The 19,600-nt window shown below is 39.0% G+C and overlaps 1 protein-coding gene across 2 annotated transcripts in view; it reads right to left on the minus strand.

Annotated features, from left to right (window-relative positions):
• Nucleotides 1-19,600, minus strand: part of IKBKE (inhibitor of nuclear factor kappa B kinase subunit epsilon) — a 277,152-nt gene that overhangs the window by 143,216 nt on the left and 114,336 nt on the right. For both annotated transcript variants that reach the window (XM_053706599.1, XM_053706595.1), the window contains exons 7-9: nt 16,135-16,245; nt 9,436-9,615; nt 328-524 (exon numbers count right to left, since the gene is read on the minus strand). In XM_053706599.1, coding sequence (XP_053562574.1) covers nt 328-524; nt 9,436-9,615; nt 16,135-16,245 — 488 coding nt within the window. The remainder of the gene's footprint in view (nt 1-327; nt 525-9,435; nt 9,616-16,134; nt 16,246-19,600) is intronic.

Raw genomic sequence — 19,600 nt, forward strand, 5'->3', positions numbered from 1 at the left:
AATATGAGCAGACTTGATGATCCTATGACTCTTATCTACCATCAAAATCTATGCTTCTATGTTTTGGATCTAACGAAAAAGTACAACCATCAGTCCACTCACTATGTCCAAAACTCTATTAAAATAGGTACAGAAGAATACATGCCTGAAGGGGTCTACGTATAGAGCTATATAGTTACTTAGGAGTCTATAAGACTTTTTATTTTTTTTATTTTTTCCAGGCTATGTTCAGCAAATGTATGCACAATGCACAGCCCCTGGCAGGTGGAGCAGACTATATCTGTGAGTGTCGGATGAAAATATAAGCTCATAGAAAACAAAACTTACGGTCTTTGTAGAGGACACCTTTGGGATCATCGCATTCGCTGCTCATCATAAGGAACGGACACTGCTCTGTAGTCCTAGACACAAGCTGGATCTGCAAGTTCGGATCCATGTGGTATGGATGTCCCTCATAGAAATATCTCTGGACTTGGGGGTCTACACCAGTCTGTTTACACACTGCTTCCAAAAATATGCCCACACTAGCACAGAGAAAAGGAAAATGCATTAGAAATATGGGTTACTGTAAGCTAAAGAAAGTAAATGGTTGTTCTCCACAGAATAAAAATAAGAAAAGTCACCTCACCATTAAATACATAAACTAGATTCCCCTTTAAAGAAAATAAGCCAATGAAAAATGCAAAGCCAGAAACAGATCAAAAAGCCCTTCAATTTGCTTCAATTTGCTTTTTTTTATAGAACATTGTACTCATTTTTTCTTAATTCCATCTGAATCTCATTTTTATTATTTTTTTAATAAACAAGTTTGTAAACAATAGTGTGTGTGTTTTCTAAACTCAATAGACAACTCAAAAGAAGAAGGGGTTATCCTCAGGTAAATAAGGGTCTTTGGCAGTGTTGGGATTCAGCCAGGTGCATCAGTTTGTGTGAACTTGTTGCTAACATTTCCCAGGTTCGCTTGAACCTGGTGGGAAGGCACCACTATCTTGCATATATGTGTATATTGTAGCAGAGAGGAGAGGACACTGTATTCTTGTATGACCCGTAACCAGTAACTGGTGCAGCTGAGTCAACACCAGAATTTTTGCTGTTTAAAAAGATAGATAATCCCTTTATTACCCATTCCCCGGGAGCGGGAGCCGGGTGTGGGAGTGTGGGAGCAAGTGGGACCGCTGCGCTGCAGAAAAAAAAAATGTTGAGAGCGGCAGGGAAGGGGAAGGAGGGAGAGGGGATCCAAGTGGATGAAGATTGTGGCCCATGTATATGGGCTTTAGGACTAGTTTGTAATATAATTGCATAAGCTGTGTTTGTATTATGAATTAGTACTTTTATACCATATCCCTATTAATAATCATTTAGTAATTTATATTTATAATGAATTATATGTCAAAGGAAAATAAAATAAGTTATATTATATATAAAATGTGTAACGTGAGAGAAGTTCCCTGTTGCTAAAATTTCTGAATTCAACCACTGGTCTTTGGGCATAGTTATATAACTTTGATCAGCATATTGTGGCTGCCATGAGCCTCTACTCAAATAAATACATATTTATTCACACTATTAAAATTAATAAAAGGGGATTTATTTTAAAGAGGGGCTTTTGGGCTGACATCACCAGCATCCCCCAATTTACCCAGCAATGTTGTTGCGCTTGGCCACCTCCTTACTGCTCTTAAGTGCAGGGGGAGCCATGATCAACTCCAAAATCTCAACCACAGGATGACAACACCATGATGACCAAATATCGTCAGTCTGCACTTAAGCATTTTAATATTTGAATCATCTAGTTATATTACAAATGTTTAAAACAAATACAACTCATACTTAACTAGATATTATAAAAATAAGATTGTTCCCAATAACATTTGTAATTAAAAAAAAAAAACCTTTATCCCTTTATATTTAGCTTTTCAGATACATGTAAGCACTCCTAAATAATAAGGTCTAGAGCCTTAACTATCCAAAGGTCCCTTACTAATGATCACAATGCTGGTTAGGGTGCAGAGGTACTAAATATCGTTCAATACCCAGTAAAGCAAAAATCCCCCAAGCACTCATATAATTAAGCATTACTAAGCAATGAGGAGGTGTTGGAGGAAACACATAAAACATAGCCTACAATTTTTATAGAGAGCTTTAAGGCAAAAGGCATCATCCTAAAATAAGGGATCAAGGCCAGAGACAAGTGACACCCTAGGTACGTTAATGACCAATTACACACCTCAACTAAAGCACAAGCTATTTTGGGATGTTAGGCTAAAATAATCAATTAAGCCTATCTATATTCTTGGAGTACTTTTGATTTAATTTTAAGTACAGATCCCTTAGGCATCAGGAAGGAAATATTTAATGTAAAAGGTACAAATTGTATTTAATGTACAATGTAATTTCAAAATACAAAGTTATAAAGGCATTATAAATTACAAAATTTATTTTTTTAAGCAAAATTCACCTTGCCACCTCAGCAAGTAGGCTGAACAGGGGCATTCCTTGGGTGTACAAAGTTCTCTCATAGGTCTTACTGTATTCTCTGAGAATTTTATCCCTATTGGTCTTGCTGTTTTATCTTACCAAATGTATGCTGGCAAGTGCCAAACTAGAACTGAATATAAGATAAAGTACCCGGGAAGATTTTCCATTCCAGACATGCCAGGATTCCCAGCCCCTTCATTTAGAGATCTAGGGCCTAGATTTAGAGTTTGGCGGTAGCCGTGAAAACCAGCGTTAGAGGCTCCTAACGCTGGTTTTAGGCTACCTCCGGTATTTGGAGTCACTCAAAAAAGGGTCTAACGCTCACTTTTCAGCCGCGACTTTTCCATACCGCAGATCCCCTTACGTCAATTGCGTATCCTATCTTTTCAATGGGATTTTTCTAACTCCGGTATTTAGAGTCGTGTCTGAAGTGAGCGTTAGAATTCTAACGACAAAACTCCAGCTGCAGAAAAAAGTCAGTAGTTAAGAGCTTTCTGGGCTAACGCCGGTTCATAAAGCTCTTAACTACTGTACTCTAAACTACACTAACACCCATAAACTACCTATGTACCCCTAAACCGAGGCCCCCCCACATCGCCGCCACTCGATTAAATTTTTTTAACCCCTAATCTGCCGACCGCCACCTACGTTATCCTTATGTACCCCTAATCTGCTGCCCCTAACACCGCCGACCCCTATATTATATTTATTAAACCCTAACCTGCCTCCCACAACGTCGCAGCTAGCTACCTACAATAATTAACCCCTAATCTGCCGACCGCAAAGCGCCGCCACCTACGTTATACTTATGTACCCCTAATCTGCTGCCCCTAACACCGCCGACCCCTATATTATATTTATTAACCCCTAATCTGCCCCCCTCAACGTCGCCTCCACCTGCCTACACTTATTAACCCCTAATCTGCCGAGCGGACCGCACCGCTACTATAATAAAGTTATTAACCCCTAATCCGCCTCACTAACCCTATAATAAATAGTATTAACCCCTAATCTTCCCTCCCTAACATCGCCAACACCTAACTTCAAACATTAACCCCTAATCTGCCGACCGGAGCTCACCGCTATTCTAATAAATGTATTAACCCCTAAAGCTAAGTCTAACCCTAACACTAACACCCCCCTAACTTAAATATAATTTAAATCTAACGAAATTAATTAACTCTTATGAAATAAATTATTCCTATTTAAAGCTAAATACTTACCTGTAAAATAAATCCTAATATAGCTACAATATAAATTATAATTATATTATAGCTATTTTAGGATTAATATTTATTTTACAGGTAACTTTGTATTTATTTTAACCAGGTACAATAGCTATTAAATAGTTAAGAACTATTTAATAGCTAAAATAGTTAAAATAATTACAAAATTACCTGTAAAATAAATCCTAACCTAAGTTACAATTAAACCTAACACTATAATATCATTAAATTAATTAAATAAAATACCTACAATTACCTACAATTAAACCTAACACTACACTATCAATACATTAATTAAATACAATACCTACAAATAACTACAATGAAATAAACTAACTAAAGTACAAAAAATAAAAAAGAACTAAGTTACAAAAAATAAAAAAATAATTACAAACATAAGAAAAATATTACAACAATTTTAAACTAATTACACCTACTCTAAGCCCCCTAATAAAATAACAAAGACCCCCAAAATAAAAAATGCCCTACCCTATTCTAAATTACTAAAGTTCAAAGCTCTTTTACCTTACCAGCCCTGAACAGGGCCCTTTGCGGGGCATGCCCCAAGAAGTTCAGCTCTTTTGCCTGTAAAAAAAAACACATACAATACCCCCCCCCCAACATTACAACCCACCACCCACATACCCCTAATCTAACCCAAACCCCCCTTAAATAAACCTAACACTAAGCCCCTGAAGATCATCCTACCTTGTCTTCACCTCACCGGGTATCACCGATCGGTCCTGGCTCCAAAATCTTCATCCAACCCAAGCGGGGGCTGGCGATCCATCATCCGGTGGCTGAAGAGGTCCAGAAGAGGCTCCAAAGTCTTCATCCTATCCGGGAAGAAGAGTAGATCCGGACCGGCAACCATCATCTTCCAAGCGGCATCTTCTATCTTCATCCGATGAGGACCGGCTCCATCCTGAAGACCTCCACCGCGGACCCATCTTCATCTGGCGACGTCCAACTGAAGAATGACGGTTCCTTTAAGGGACGTCATCCAAGATGGCGTCCCTCGAATTCCGATTGGCTGATAGGATTCTATCAGCCAATCGGAATTAAGGTAGGAATATTCTGATTGGCTGATGGAATCAGCCAATCAGAATCAAGTTCAATCCGATTGGCTGATCCAATCAGCCAATCAGATTGAGCTCGCATTCTAATGGCTGTTCCGATCAGCCAATAGAATGCGAGCTCAATCTGATTGGCTGATTGGATCAGCCAATCGGATTGATCTTGATTCTGATTGGCTGATTCCATCAGCCAATCAGAATATTCCTACCTTAATTCCGATTGGCTGATAGAATCCTATCAGCCAATCGGAATTCGAGGGACGCCATCTTGGATGACGTCCCTTAAAGGAACCGTCATTCTTCAGTTGGACGTCACCGGATGAAGATGGGTCCGCGATGGAGGTCTTCAGGATGGAGCCGGTCCTCATCGGATAAAGATAGAAGATGCTGCTTGGAAGATGATGGTTGCCGGTCCGGATAGGATGAAGACTTTGGAGCCTCTTCTGGACCTCTTCAGCCACTGGATGATGGATCGCCAGCCCCCGCTTGGGTTGGATGAAGATTTTAGAGCCAGGACCGATCGGTGATACCCGGTGAGGTGAAGACAAGGTAGGATGATCTTCAGGGGCTTAGTGTTAGGTTTATTTAAGGGGGGTTTGGGTTAGATTAGGGGTATGTGGGTAGTGGGTTGTAATGTTGGGGGGGGGGGTATTGTATGGTTTTTTTTTTACAGGCAAAAGAGCTGAACTTCTTGGGGCATGCCCCGCAAAGGGCCCTGTTCAGGGCTGGTAAGGTAAAAGAGCTTTGAACTTTAGTAATTTAGAATAGGGTAGGGCATTTTTTATTTTGGGTGTCTTTGTTATTTTATTAGGGGGCTTAGAGTATATGTAATTAGTTTAAAATTGTTGTAATATTTTTCTTATGTTTGTAATTATTTTTTTATTTTTTGTAACTTAGTTCTTTTTTATTTTTTGTACTTTAGATAGTTTATTTCATTGTATTTATTTGTAGGAATTGTATTTAATTAATGTATTGATAGTGTAGTGTTAGGTTTAATTGTAGGTAATTGTAGGTATTTTATTTAATTAATTTAATGATAGTGTAGTGTTAGGTTTAATTGTAACTTAGGTTAGGATTTATTTTACAGGTAATTTTGTAATTATTTTAACTATTTTAGCTATTAAATAGTTCTTAAATATTTAATAGCTATTGTACCTGGTTAAAATAAATACAAAGTTACCTGTAAAATAAATATTAATCTTAAAATAGCTATAATATAATTATAATTTATATTGTAGCTATATTAGGATTTATTTTACAGGTAAGTATTTAGCTTTAAATAGGAATAATTTATTTAATAAGAGTTAATTAATTTCGTTAGATTTAAATTATATTTAAGTTAGGGGGGTGTTAGAGTTAGACTTAGCTTTAGGGGTTAATACATTTATTAGAATAGCGGTGAGCTCCGGTCGGCAGATTAGGGGTTAATGTTTGAAGTTAGGTGTCGGCGATGTTAGGGAGGGCAGATTAGGGGTTAATACTATTTATTATAGGGTTAGTGAGGAGGATTAAGGGTTAATAACTTTATTATAGTAGCGGTGCGGTCCGCTCGGCAGATTAGGGGTAAATAAGTGTAGGCAGGTGGAGGCGACGTTGTGGGGGGCAGATTGGGGGTTAATAAATATAATATAGGGGTCGGCGGTGTTAGGGGCAGCAGATTAGGGGTACATAAGGATAATGTAAGTAGCGGCGGTTTACGGAGCGGCAGATTAGGGGTTAAAAATAATATGCAGGGGTCAGCGATAGCGGGGGCAGCAGATTAGGGGTTAATAAGTGTAAGGTTAGGGGTGTTTAGACTCGGGGTACATGTTAGGGTGTTAGGTGCAGACGTAGGAAGTGTTTCCCCATAGCAAACAATGTAGCTGCGTTAGGAGCTGAACGCGACTTTTTTGCAGGTGTTAGGTTTTTTTTTTCAGCTCAAACAGCCCCATTGTTTCCTATGGGGGAATCGTGCACGAGCCCATTTTTGAGGCTGGCCGCGTCCATAAGCAACTCTGGTATCGAGAGTTGAAGCTGCGTTAAATATGCTCTACGCTCCTTTATTGGAGCCTAATGCAGCCTTTATGTGGACTCTCAATACCAGAGTTATTTTTATGGTGCGGCCAGAAAAAAGCCGGCGTTAGCTACGCGGGTCCTTACCGACAAAACTCTAAATCTAGCCGTAAGTGAGGTCTACCCCTGCGAGCACTGGTGCCATGGTTTTACTTTGTACCAGTGTGTTTTGAGAATTAAGCCCCAAGAGTCACACCCTCCCTTACAAATGTATAGATTCATAGTGGGATTCCCTTTGGCCCCCAAGATGACTCTTAATGTATTAGGGTCACATACCCCGTATATATGAAGGCTTAGATATAGCCACATGAGGTCTCTAAGATGATCTCTATATTATTGTTTTTTTATATTCTTTAGCATTCCAGGAATATGGTCATGTCACTCCCCAGTGAAATGGATTTGCTACACCATAGGCGCTGAATATGGATGGACTGTTAATCCCTCTGAGTTCGTGACTGGAGTGTGGCACCATGGACTAAATATAATAGAGACTTGTAGTGATGTAATTTTGGAGTAGCTGATTCTAATTAGGCAATGTCTTCAAGACCCAGGGATCATGAGTTAAATACATAAACGGCTAGATTTAGAGTTCTGCGGCCAAAGGGTGCGTCAGCTACGCGTGTATTTTTTCCCCGCACCTTTTAAATACCGCTGGTATTTAGAGTTCACAGAAGGGCTACGTTAGGCTCCAAAAAGGGAGCGTATAGCATAATTTACCGCCACTGCAACTCTCAATACCAGTGGTGCTTACGGACGCGGCCAGGTTCAAAAACGTGCTCGTGCACGATTCCCCCTTAGGAAACAATGGGGCAGTTTGGGCTGAAAAAAAACCTAACACCTGCAAAAAAGCAGCGTTCAGCTCCTAACGCAGCCCCATTGATTCCTATGGGAAAGCACTTCCTATGTCTGCACCTAACACCCTAACATGCACCCCAAATCTAAACACCCCTAGCCTTACACTTATTAACCCCTAATCTGCCGCCCCCGCTATCACTGATCTTCCAATCCGTACACCGCCGCAAACTACGTTATCCCTATGTACCCTAATCTGCTGCCCCTAACACCACCGACCCCTATATTATATTTATTAACCCCTAATCTGCCGCCCCCAACGTCGCCGCCACCTACCTACAATTATTAACCCCTAATCTGCCGACCAGACCTCATCGCTACTCTAATAAATGTATTAACCCCTAAAGCTAAGTCTAACTCTAGCCCTAACACCCCCCTAAATTAAATATAATTTTATTTTAACAAAATAAAATAATTCTTATTAAATAAATTAATCCTATTTAAAGCTAAATACTTACCTGTAAAATAAACCATAATATAGCTACAATATAAATAATAATTATATTGTAGCTATTTTAGGATTAATATTTATTTTACAGGCAACTTTGTATTTATTTTAACCAGGTACAATAGCTATGAAATAGTTAATAACTATTTAATAGTTACCTAGTTAAAATAATTACAAAATTACCTGTAAAATAAATCCTAACCTAAGTTACAATTAAACTTAACACTACACTATCAATAAATAAATTAAATAAACTACCTACAATTACCTACAATTATATCAACTAAACTAAATTACAAAAAACAAACAAACACTAAATTACAAAAAAAACCCCACTAAATTACATAAAATAAAAAAAGATTACAAAAATTTTAAACTAATTGCACCTACTCTAAGCCCCCTAAAAAAATAACAAAGCCCCCCAAAATAAAAAAAATGCCCTACCCTATTCTAAAATAAAAATTGTAAAGCTCTTTTACCTTACCAGCCCTTAAAAGGGCCTTTTGCGGGGCATGCCCCAAAGAATTCTGCTCTTTTGCCTGTAAAAAAAAACATACAATACCCCCCCAACATTACAACCCACCACCCACATACCCCTAATCTAGCCCAAACCCCCCTTAAATAAACCTAACACTAAGCCCCTGAAGATCTCCCTACCTTGTCTTCACCACGCCGGGTATCACCAATCCGTCCAGAAGAGGGTCCGAAGTCTTCATCCTATCCGGCAAGAAGAGCTCCTCCAGAGGGTCCAAAGTCTTCATCCTATCCGGGCAGAAGAGGAGATCCGGACCGGCAAACATCTTCATCCAGGCGGCATCTTCTATCTTCTTCCATCCGGTGCGGAGCGGAACCATCTTCAAGCAGCCGACGCGGAGCCATCCTTCACCGACGGACTAACGACGAATGAAGGTTCCTTTAAGGGACGTCATCCAAGATGGCGTCCCTCGAATTCCAATTGGCTGATAGGATTCTATCAGCCAATCGGAATTAAGGTAGGAAAAATCTGATTGGCTGATTGAATCAGCCAATCAGATTCAAGTTCAATCCGATTGGCTGATTGGATCAGCCAATCATATTGAGCTCGCATTCTATTGGCTGATCGGAACAGCCAATAGAATGCGAGCTCAATCTGAGCACGCATAATTCCCTAGTGTTAGTAATTTCACTATTATTATAATGATTCTGATTCTAGAAAACAATATATATACATGATGTCTTCGTTTTTACAAAGTTAGAATATTACAAAATAGACAGATTAGGTCATCATACTGTAATGCACAAAGGACAACAGATAAGTGCTCACCTGTTGTATGCATGGACGTAGATTTTGTGCATGCTTGCCTGCATTAAGGAAAATACATGGACAGCCATCTTCTCTAGTATGTTGTTGGTTTCTGCAAAGAACTGATCAAATCCCCAACATTTTTCTTGGTCGGCTTCCAGAATGCTGGGTAGAATGGATTGCAACGGAGTCTTCAGTCCCCTAAGGAGGGAATATGAGAACAGTACTGAAGATGGAAGCGGCCAAATTTCTAGAGTTAAAAAAACATAATTTATGTAAGAACTTACCTGATAAATTAATTTCTTTCATATTGGCAAGAGTCCATAAGCTAGTGACGTATGGGATATACAATCCTACCAGGAGGGGCAAATTTTCCCAAACCTCAAAATGCCTATAAATACACCCCTCACCACACCCACAATTCAGTTTAACGAATAGCCAAGAAGTGGGGTGAAAAAGAAAGGAGTAAAAAGCATCAACAAAGGAATTTGGAAATAATTGTGCTTTATACAAAAAAATCATAACCACCATAAAAAGGGTGGGTCTCATGGACTCTTGCCAATATGAAAGAAATGAACTTATCATGTAAGTTCTTACATAAATTATGTTTTCTTTCATGTAACTGGCAAGAGTCCATGAGCTAGTGACGTATGGGATAGCAATACCCAAGATGTGGAACTCCACGCAAGAGTCACTAGAGAGGGAGGGACAAAATAAAAACCGCCATTTCGCTGAACAAAATTAATCCACAACCCAAATATAAGTTTATTCTCAAAAAATAAAACGAAAAACTTAAATCGGAAGCAGAAGAATCAAACTGAAAAAGCTGCCTGAAGAACTATCCTACCAAAAACTGCTTCCGAAGAAGCAAATACATCAAAATGGTAGAATTTAGTAAATGTATGCAAAGAAGACCAAGTTGCTGCTTTGCAAATCTGATCAACTGAAGCTTCATTCTTAAAAGCCTAAGAAGTGGAAAATGATCTAGTAGAATGAGCTGTAATCCTCTGAGGCGGAGCTTTACCTAACTCCAAATAAGCTTGATAAATCAAAAGCTTTGACCACGATGCCAAAGAAATGGCAGAAGCCTTCTAACCTTTCCTGGAACCAGAAAAGATAACAAATAGACTAGAAGTCTTCCTGAAATCTTTAGTGGCTTCAACATAATATTTCAGAGCTCTCACCACATCCAAAGAATGTAAAGATCTCTCCAAAGAATTCTTAGGATGAGGACACAAAAAAGGGACAACAATTTATCTATTAATGTTGTTAGAATTCACAACCTTAGGTAAGAATTTAAATGAAGTCCGCAAAACTGCCTTATCCTGATGAAAAAAGGAGAATCACCAGAAAGAGCAGATCATTCAGAAACTCTTCTAGCAGAAGAGATGGCCAAAAGGAACAACACTTTCCAAGAAAGTAGTTTAATCTCCAAAGAATGCATAGGCTGAAATGGAGGAGCCTGTAAAGCCTTTAAAACCAAATAAAGACTCCAAGGAGGAGAGATTGATTTAATGACAGGCTTGATAAGAACCAAAGCCTGTACAAAACAATGAATATCAGGAAATTTAGCAATTTCCCTGTGGAATAAAACAGAAAGAGCAGAGATTTGTCCTTTCAAGGAACTTGCAGACAAACCTTTATCCAAACCATCCTGAAGAAACTGTAAAACTCGATAATAAATCTTTCTAGAAACTGATTTACGAGCCTGCAACATAGTATTAATCACTGAGTCAGAGAAACCTCTATGACTAAGCGTTCAATTTCCATACCTTCAACCTTAATGATTTGAGATCCTGATGGAAAAACGGACCTTGAGATAGAAGGTCTGGTCTTAATGGAAGTGGCCAAAGTTGGCAACTGGACATCCGAACAAGATCCGCATAGCAAAACCTGTGAGACCATGCTGGAGCCACCAGCAGCACAAACGATTGCTCCATGATGAATTTGGAGATCACTCTTGGAAGAAGAACTAGAGGCAGGAAAATATAAGCAGGTTGATAACACCACAGAAGTGTCAACGCATCCACTGCTTCCGCTTGAGGATACCTGGACCTGGACAGGTACCTGGGAAGTTTCTTGTTTAGATGAGATGCCATCAGATCTATTTCTGGAAGCCCCGACATCTGAACAATTTGAGGAAACACATCTGGGTGGAGAGACCATTTTCCCGGATGTAAAGTCTGACGACTGAGATAATCCGTTTCCCAATTGTCTATACCTGGGATATGAACTGCAGAAATTAGACAGGAGCTGGATTCCGCCAAAACAAGTATCAGAGATACTTCTTTCATAGCTTGAGGACTGTGAGTCCCACCCTGATGATTGACATATGCCACAGTTGTGATATTGTCTGTCTGAAAACAAATTAACGGTTCTCTCTTCAACAGAGGTCAAAACTGAGGAGCCCAGAGAATTGCATGGAGTTCCAAAATATTGATTGGTTATCTCACCTCTTGAGATTTCCAAACCCCTTGTGCTGTCAGAGATCCCCAAACAGCTCCCCAACCTGAAAGACTCGCATCTGTTGTGATCACAGTCCAGGTTGGACGAACGAAAGAGGCCCAGAGAATTATACGATGGTGATCTAACCACCAAGTCAGAGAGAAAGTGGAACATTGGGAATTAAGGATGTTAATTGTGATATCCTTGTATAATCCCTGCACCATTGGTTCAGCATACAAAGCTGGAGAGGTCTCATATGAAAACGAGCAAAGGGGATCGTGTCCGATGCTGCAGTCATGAGACCTAAAACTTCCATGCACATAGCTACTGAAGGGAATGACTGAGACTGAAGGTTCCGACAGGCTGCAACCAATTTCAAACGTCTCTTGTCTGTTAGACACAAAGTTATGGACACTGAATCTATCTGGAAACCTAAAAAGGTTACCTTTGTCTGAGAAATCAAAGAACTTTTTGGTTAATTGATCCTCCAACCATGTCTTTGAAGAAACAACGCTAGTTGATTCGTGTGAGATTCTGCAGAACGTAAAGACTGAGCAAGTACCAAGATATCGTCCAAATAAGGAAACACTGCAATACCCCACTCTGATTACAGAGAGTAGGGCACCGAGAACCTTTGAAAAGATTCTTGGAGCTGTCGCAAGGCCAAAAAAAAAAGAGCAATAAATTGGTAATGCTTGTCTAGAAAAGAGAATCTCATGAACTGATAGTGATCCGGATGAATCGGAATATAAAGATATGCATCCTGTAAGTCTATTGAGGACATATAATGCCCTTGCTGAACAAAAGGCAGAATAGTCCTTATAGTCACCATCTTGAAAGTTGGTACTCTTACATACCGATTCAAAATCTTTAGATCCAAAACTGGTCTGAATGAATTTTCTTTCTTTGGGACGATGAATAGATTTGAATAAAACCCCAGACCCTGGTACTGAAACAGAACTGTCATGATTACCCCTGATAACTCCAGGTCCGAAACACACTTCAGGAAAGCCTGAGCTTTTACTGTGTTCACTGGAATACGTGAGAGAAAAATTCTCACAGGCAGTCTTAATCTGAATCCTTTTCTGTACCCCTGAGAGACAATACTCTGAATCCAATGATTTTGGACCGAATTGATTCAAACATCTTTGAAAAATGTTAATCTGCCCCCTACCAGCAGAGCTGGAATGAGAGCCGCACCTTCATGCAGACTGGGGGCTGGCTTTGATCTCTTAAATGGCTTGGATTTATTCCAATTTGAGGAAGGCTTCCAATTGGAAACAGATTCCTTGGGGGAAGGATTAGATTTCTGTTCCTTATTATGTCGAAAGGAACGAAAACGGTTAGAAGCTTTAGATTTACATTTAGGTTTTTATCCTGAGGCAAAAAAAACTCCCTTCCCCCCAGTGACAGTTGAAATTATTGAATCCAACTGAGAACCACATAATTTATTACCATGGAAAGAAAGAGATAGCAATCTGGACTTAGAAGTCATATCAGCATTCCAAGATTTGAGCCACAAAGCTCTTCTAGCTAAAATAGCTAAAGACATATGTCTAACATCAATTTTGATGATATAAAAAATGGCATCACAAATGAAATTATTAGCATGTTGAATCAACTTAACAATGCTAGACAAATCATGATCCGATACTTGTTGCGCCAAAGTCTCCAACCAAAAAGTTGAAGCAGCTGCAACATCAGCCAAACAAATTGCAGGCCTAAGAAGATGACCTGAATATAAATAAGCCTTCCTTAGATAAGATTCAAGTTTCCTATCTAAAGGATCTTTAAAAGAAGTACTATCTTCCGTAGGAATAGTAGTACGTTTAGCAAGAGTAGAGATAGCCCCATCAAAATTGGGGATCTTTTCCCAAAACTCCAATCTAACTGCTGGCAAAGGATACAATTTTTTAAACCTTGAAGAAGGAATAAAAGAAGTACCAGGTATATTCCATTCTTTAGAAATCATATCAGAAATAGCACCAGGAACTGGAAAAACCTCTGGAATAACCACAGGAGGTTTATAAACAGAATTTAAACGTTTACTAGTTTTAATATCAAGAGGACTAGTTTCCTCCATATCCAATGTAATCAACACTTCTTTTAATAAAGAACAAATATACTGCATTTTAAATAAATAAGAGGATTTGTCAGTGTCAATATCTGAGACAGGATCTTCTGAATCAGATAGATCCTCATCAGAGAAAGATAAATCAGTATGTTGCCGGTCATTTGAAATTTCATCAACTCTATGAGAAGTTTTAAAAGACCTTTTACGTTTATTAGAAGGCGGAATGGCAGACAAAGCCTTCTGAATAGAATCAGAAATAAATTCTTTTAAATTTACAGGTATATCTTGTGCATTAGATGTTGAGGGAACAGCAACAGGTAATGAACTACTACTGATGGATACTTTTTCTGCATGTAAAAGTTTATCATGACAACTATTACAAACCACAGCTGGAGGTATAATCTCCACAAGTTTACAACAAATGCACTTAGCTTTGGTATAACTGTTATTAGGCAGCAGGGATCCAACAGTGAATTCTGAGACAGGATCAGATTGAGACATCTTGCAAATGTAAGAGAAAAAAACAACATATAAAGCAAAATTATCAATTTCCATATATGGCAGTTTCAAGAATGGGAAAAAATGCAAACAGCATAGCCCTCTGACACAAAAAAAGGCAAGAGGCAAATAGGAATGGGGTCTTTAATAATGAAAATATTTGGCGCTAAGTATGACGCACAACAAAAAGAAAAATATTATTTGGCGCCAAAAATGTCTGAAAATGACACACTCGCCTCATAGATGACGCAACCTTGTGAAGGACTCAGCGTCAACTAAGACGCCGGAAATGACGAATTTGTGTCAACGAACGTAACTTTGCACAAAAAAAACTTGCGCCAAGAATGACTCAATAAGCTTTGGCATTTTGCGTCCTCGCGAGCCTAATTCTGCCCGTGAATTTAAAACACAGTCAATTTGAAAAAGAGACTATACCCCAGGTAAGAAATACATTTTCATAAAAAAGCATTTCCCCGATATGAAACTGACAGTCTGCAAAAAGGAAATATACTGAAAACCTGAATCATGGCAAATATAAATACAATACATATTTTTAAAACTTTATATAAATACATAAAGTGCCAATCCATAGCTGAGAGTGTCTTAAGTAATGAAAACATACTTACCAAAAGACACCCATCCACATATAGCAGATAGCCAAATCAGAACTAAAACGGTTATCAGTAGAGGTAATGGAATATGAGAGTATATCGTCGATCTGAAAAGGGAGGTAGGAGATGAATCTCTACGACCGATAACAGAGAACTTATTAAATAGATCCCCGTGAGGAAAACCATTGCATTCAATCCCTCTGACATTCACTGTACTCTGAGAGGAATAAGGCTTCAAAAATGCTGAGAAGCGCATATCAACGTAGAAATCTTAGCACAAACTTACTTCCCCACCTCCATAGGAGGCAAAGTTTGTAAAACTGAATTGTGGGTGTGGTGAGGGGTGTATTTATAGGCATTTTGAGGTTTGGAAAACTTTGCCCCTCCTGGAAGGATTGTATATCCCATACGTCACTAGCTCATGGACTCTTGCCAATTACATGAAAGAAATATCTGTGTATATCCACTGGTTGCTTTTACAGTAACCAATTAGATATGTTTAGAAATATAAACTGGACAAAATAGAAGAATAAAGGATTTTCTCTTTTGCATAGTAAATTAATCGATAATTATCAAAGATATTTTACCTCCTATAACTTAAAAGGTATTTACAATGTAAAAATGCTACCAAGGATATAAACATGAGTATTTAACTGCTAAAAATGGATGGTGCAAAATATAAATGAAACGTAAAATTAGATGAGAGCATTCTAGTGCAGCCAATCACAAGTTGCACCAGCCAAACTATTCAGTACTATCCAGAAAACTATTTCTCACTGCAGACTAGGGATTCTTAAAGGAGCATCCTAGTCTTTGAAGACTAATGGGCATCTAATAGTGCAAGTACTTGAACATTAAAGGGATATGAAACCCCCAAAAAAATATTTTGTGATTCACACAGAACAAATGTTTCCAATTTACTTCTATTGTCAAATTTGCTTCTCTCTTATGATATGTGCACACATGCTTCTATTTAAATCTAAAATTTACCCATGCCCATTTCAATTTTGACCTTTATATCCCTTTAAATGGGAGCCAAATTATTATGATTGATTTAGCTTTGTGCACGGGAATGGTTTGATATTTTCTTACACAGACAGGCGACAAGTAATCGGTAGCTCATAGAACCACTCAATGGCGCCATTCTCTTTCCTCTGTATTCCTGCAATGGCCTTTGCTGGCTTTTCAGTTGTCATCTTGTGCCTGTTAAGAGACAGGTAACATGAACATTAAACTCCCTTTAAAATATTTAAATAAGCAAAATATAGTAATGTTGTATTTCACAAAACTGGTCCCATAAAAACTATAGTTTGATTAAATACATCAGGAAACTAAAAACACAAAAGTGAGGAGCTCAACTAGGAATGGGTGGTGCTTAATAGCTCACTCTATGGGATGGTCCCCACCCAGCCTCTTTCTGCTCAACTTTCCTGTACCATATCAGTCTGACCTGATCCAAAAGGACAGTACAGCCCCAAAATTACCAGGCAATTCTCATCTGAACAAAAGGATTTGTACGTCTAACCCCAAACAAACGTTTTGGCCTATATGGGCCTCGTCAGTGGAGTTGCAGCTATATCCCTCCAGGCACAGTGAGCAAGGGGTCCACATCTCTTTGCCCCCATTACCCTTAGGTAGACTAAAAACATAAAAGAGAGGAGCTCAAATTGGAATGGATGGTGATTAATAGCTCACTCTATGGGGCCGATTTAACAAGGGCCAAACGGCCCTGAAAGTAATTGTTTCCATGCGAGCCTTCAGGTTTGCCGGAAACAGGAGTAAAGAAGCAGCAATCTTAAGACCGGTGCTCCTTAACTTGTCCACCGCCTCTGAGGCAGCAGACAGCAATAGACCCGATCTCATATGATCGGGTTGATTGACGCCCACTGCTAGCAGCCAATTGGCCACAAATCTGCAGGGGGCGGCATTGCACAAGCAGTTCACCAAAATTGCTTGTGCAATGTTAAATACCGACATCGTGTGCTGTCAGCATTTAGCGATGCAGGGCGGACATGATTCACTATAGCGAATCGTATCCGTCCGATGTATGATAAATCTAGCCCTATGGGATGTCCTTACCCAGGATGCAGCCTTTTTCTGCCCAATCTGTGCTTTTCACATACCTTTCATATTGTGTAAGAAATAAAAGTAAAGTTAATTGAAAAGTTTATACAATCAAATCCCTTTAATCCTTACTTACCCTTTCTGTCCTCCTCCACACTCATCCATAAAGTTGCTAATAACAACACTTAAAGGACTATTACAGTAAAACAATTAAATGCTTTATTCCATTATGTAATTTTAAGACTAGCAACCCTTCAAAGATTTTTTTTTAAGTGTGTAATTTTACTAATATAATGGCCCTTTAGCATTTGGCTCCTATACTTCATTAATGATGTTCAAAACACTGCTTTACACTACACTACCTCTTCTAGTAGCTTCTATATACAGAAAACTATAGATTGGAGGCAAACACATTCTCAAGTAGAGGCCCTGTCCGCATGCAATCGCCACTTGCTTGGGCAATGCTACCCCTTGCTCTTGGTCAACCGATTGCGAGTATTGGCCTAATTTCTTGCCGGCTCTGATATGATGAAGAGGCTAAAAAAGCATTGTCTGCTTCTTAAATTTGCGGTTGCAGGTTTACTTATGTGAGCCTGCACGGCAGAGTCTCAAAAACTGAATGCAGCTTGATAATTTTTCCCTATTAAGGGCTAGATTATGAGTGGAGCAGTATATTGCGTTCCCACATTAACTTGGCTAGTCAGAGGCTTTTTGCACGTGTCGGGTAGCACACGTATTACAAGTTAAAAGTAAAAAAAATTCCCATGAGTGCTAATCCGACGTTCACAAAAAGCTGAAGTTCGAATATCGCAAAAATTGTAAAAAAAACTAACACCCTTAACTGATCACATTTTCTCAAGTGTGCTAAACCGACATGAAATATTAATATTTCACATTTCAATGTTCTTCACATTGAAGAATATGTTCTATTTATTCATAAATACATATTTCTATATATAGCTATGCCTAGACTTGCTTAGTAGTAGTTGATGCCTCAACTTGCTGTTGGCTGTTAAATAATACACAGATTCGGCATATTGAAGTCAATTTTGAAATTTGCCAGAAAAAGTCCACTGCTCATTTAAAATTAGTAAATGGTATTGTATTGTCTGTATGTGATGCACTTGCTGATTATACAATGCTACTGTATTTAAGGGGATATGAAGCCCATTTTTTTTTCATGATTCAAATAGAGCATTCAATTTTAAGTAACTATTTTAATTTACTCCTATTATCAATTTTTCTTCGTTCTCTTAGTATCTTTATTTGAAAAAGCAGGAATGTAAGTATAGGAGCCGGCCCATTTTTGGTTCAGGACCTGGGTAGCGTTTGCCGATTGGTGGCTAAGTGTAACAAGTGCATTATAAAAAAATATTGCAATAGCACTTACTCTGAATTTTAAATTAACAGATTTTTTTTCTGATAATTTAAAAAATTTACTTCAATTTTCTGATCCCTATACCATCTCACAGCAACCAGCCAATCACAGTCTCATATACGTCTACAATGTGAACTCTTGCACATGCTCGGTAGCAGTTTTTTAATAAGCAAAATAGAAAGCAGCATATTTTTTTACTGAAAAATTTCAAAATGTACTTCAATTTGCCGTCCCCTTGTACCTTCTGACAGCCATCAGGCCAATCCAGGGGCGTATTATGGCCTAGGCCTCTCTCTAAAAGCTAGCACACAGTGCAGTGAGCGATAAAGTGCAATTTTTTACAGAGAAGACAAGGCACGTGCACTAATTAAGGTCACTCTTCACAGGCAGTGCTCCTTTAAACCGTTACTTCATTTAGAGATGCTGGCATTTTTGCAGTGGAAGCGTTCTTGGTGAGAAACTTTCCCAGGGATATGCTTACAAGGTGAGGCTGGAGGAGAAGACCTTGTGCCGATATGCTGCCTCCCCTTGTCAGCTGTGGCGGGTCTGCGAGCGCAGTGCTTATTGCAGGTCTTAGTAACTAACAGACTGGATGTGTCTGTGCACTGCTTACATCAGCTTGTGATGTTTAACAATAAACTCTCAGTGCTAATGTATGTTAGCTACTCTTAGCTAACTTTCTCTGCATTCATGTGAAGTCTAATCATAAACTCTCAGCACTAATGTATGTTAGCTACTAATAGATAGCTTTCTCTGCATTCATGAACCCACGGAGTAAATAGTAAATGGACACTTAGAAAGTTTCATTACTTGAATGATGGTAATTACTGTATGTTGTTGCATGTGAAGGGCAGTGATTGTTTCAACATGTATTCTTCTTTCCCTCCCTTCCACTCTCCCTTCTTTCCCTTTCTCCCTCCCTTCCTCCCTCAACTCCCTTCCTCAACTCACTCCCTCCCTCAATTCCCTCCCTTCCTCCCTTCTTTCCCTTTCTCGCTCCCTTCCTCCCTCAACTCCCTTTCTCCCTCACCTCACTCCCTCCCTTCTTTCCCTCCCTTTTTACTTTCAACTCCCTCCCTTGCTCCCTTCTTTCACTCCTTTCTTTCCGTCCCTTCT

The sequence above is a fragment of the Bombina bombina genome, chromosome 3 (genome assembly GCF_027579735.1).
Source record: "Bombina bombina isolate aBomBom1 chromosome 3, aBomBom1.pri, whole genome shotgun sequence".
Taxonomy (NCBI): Eukaryota; Metazoa; Chordata; class Amphibia; order Anura; family Bombinatoridae; genus Bombina; species Bombina bombina.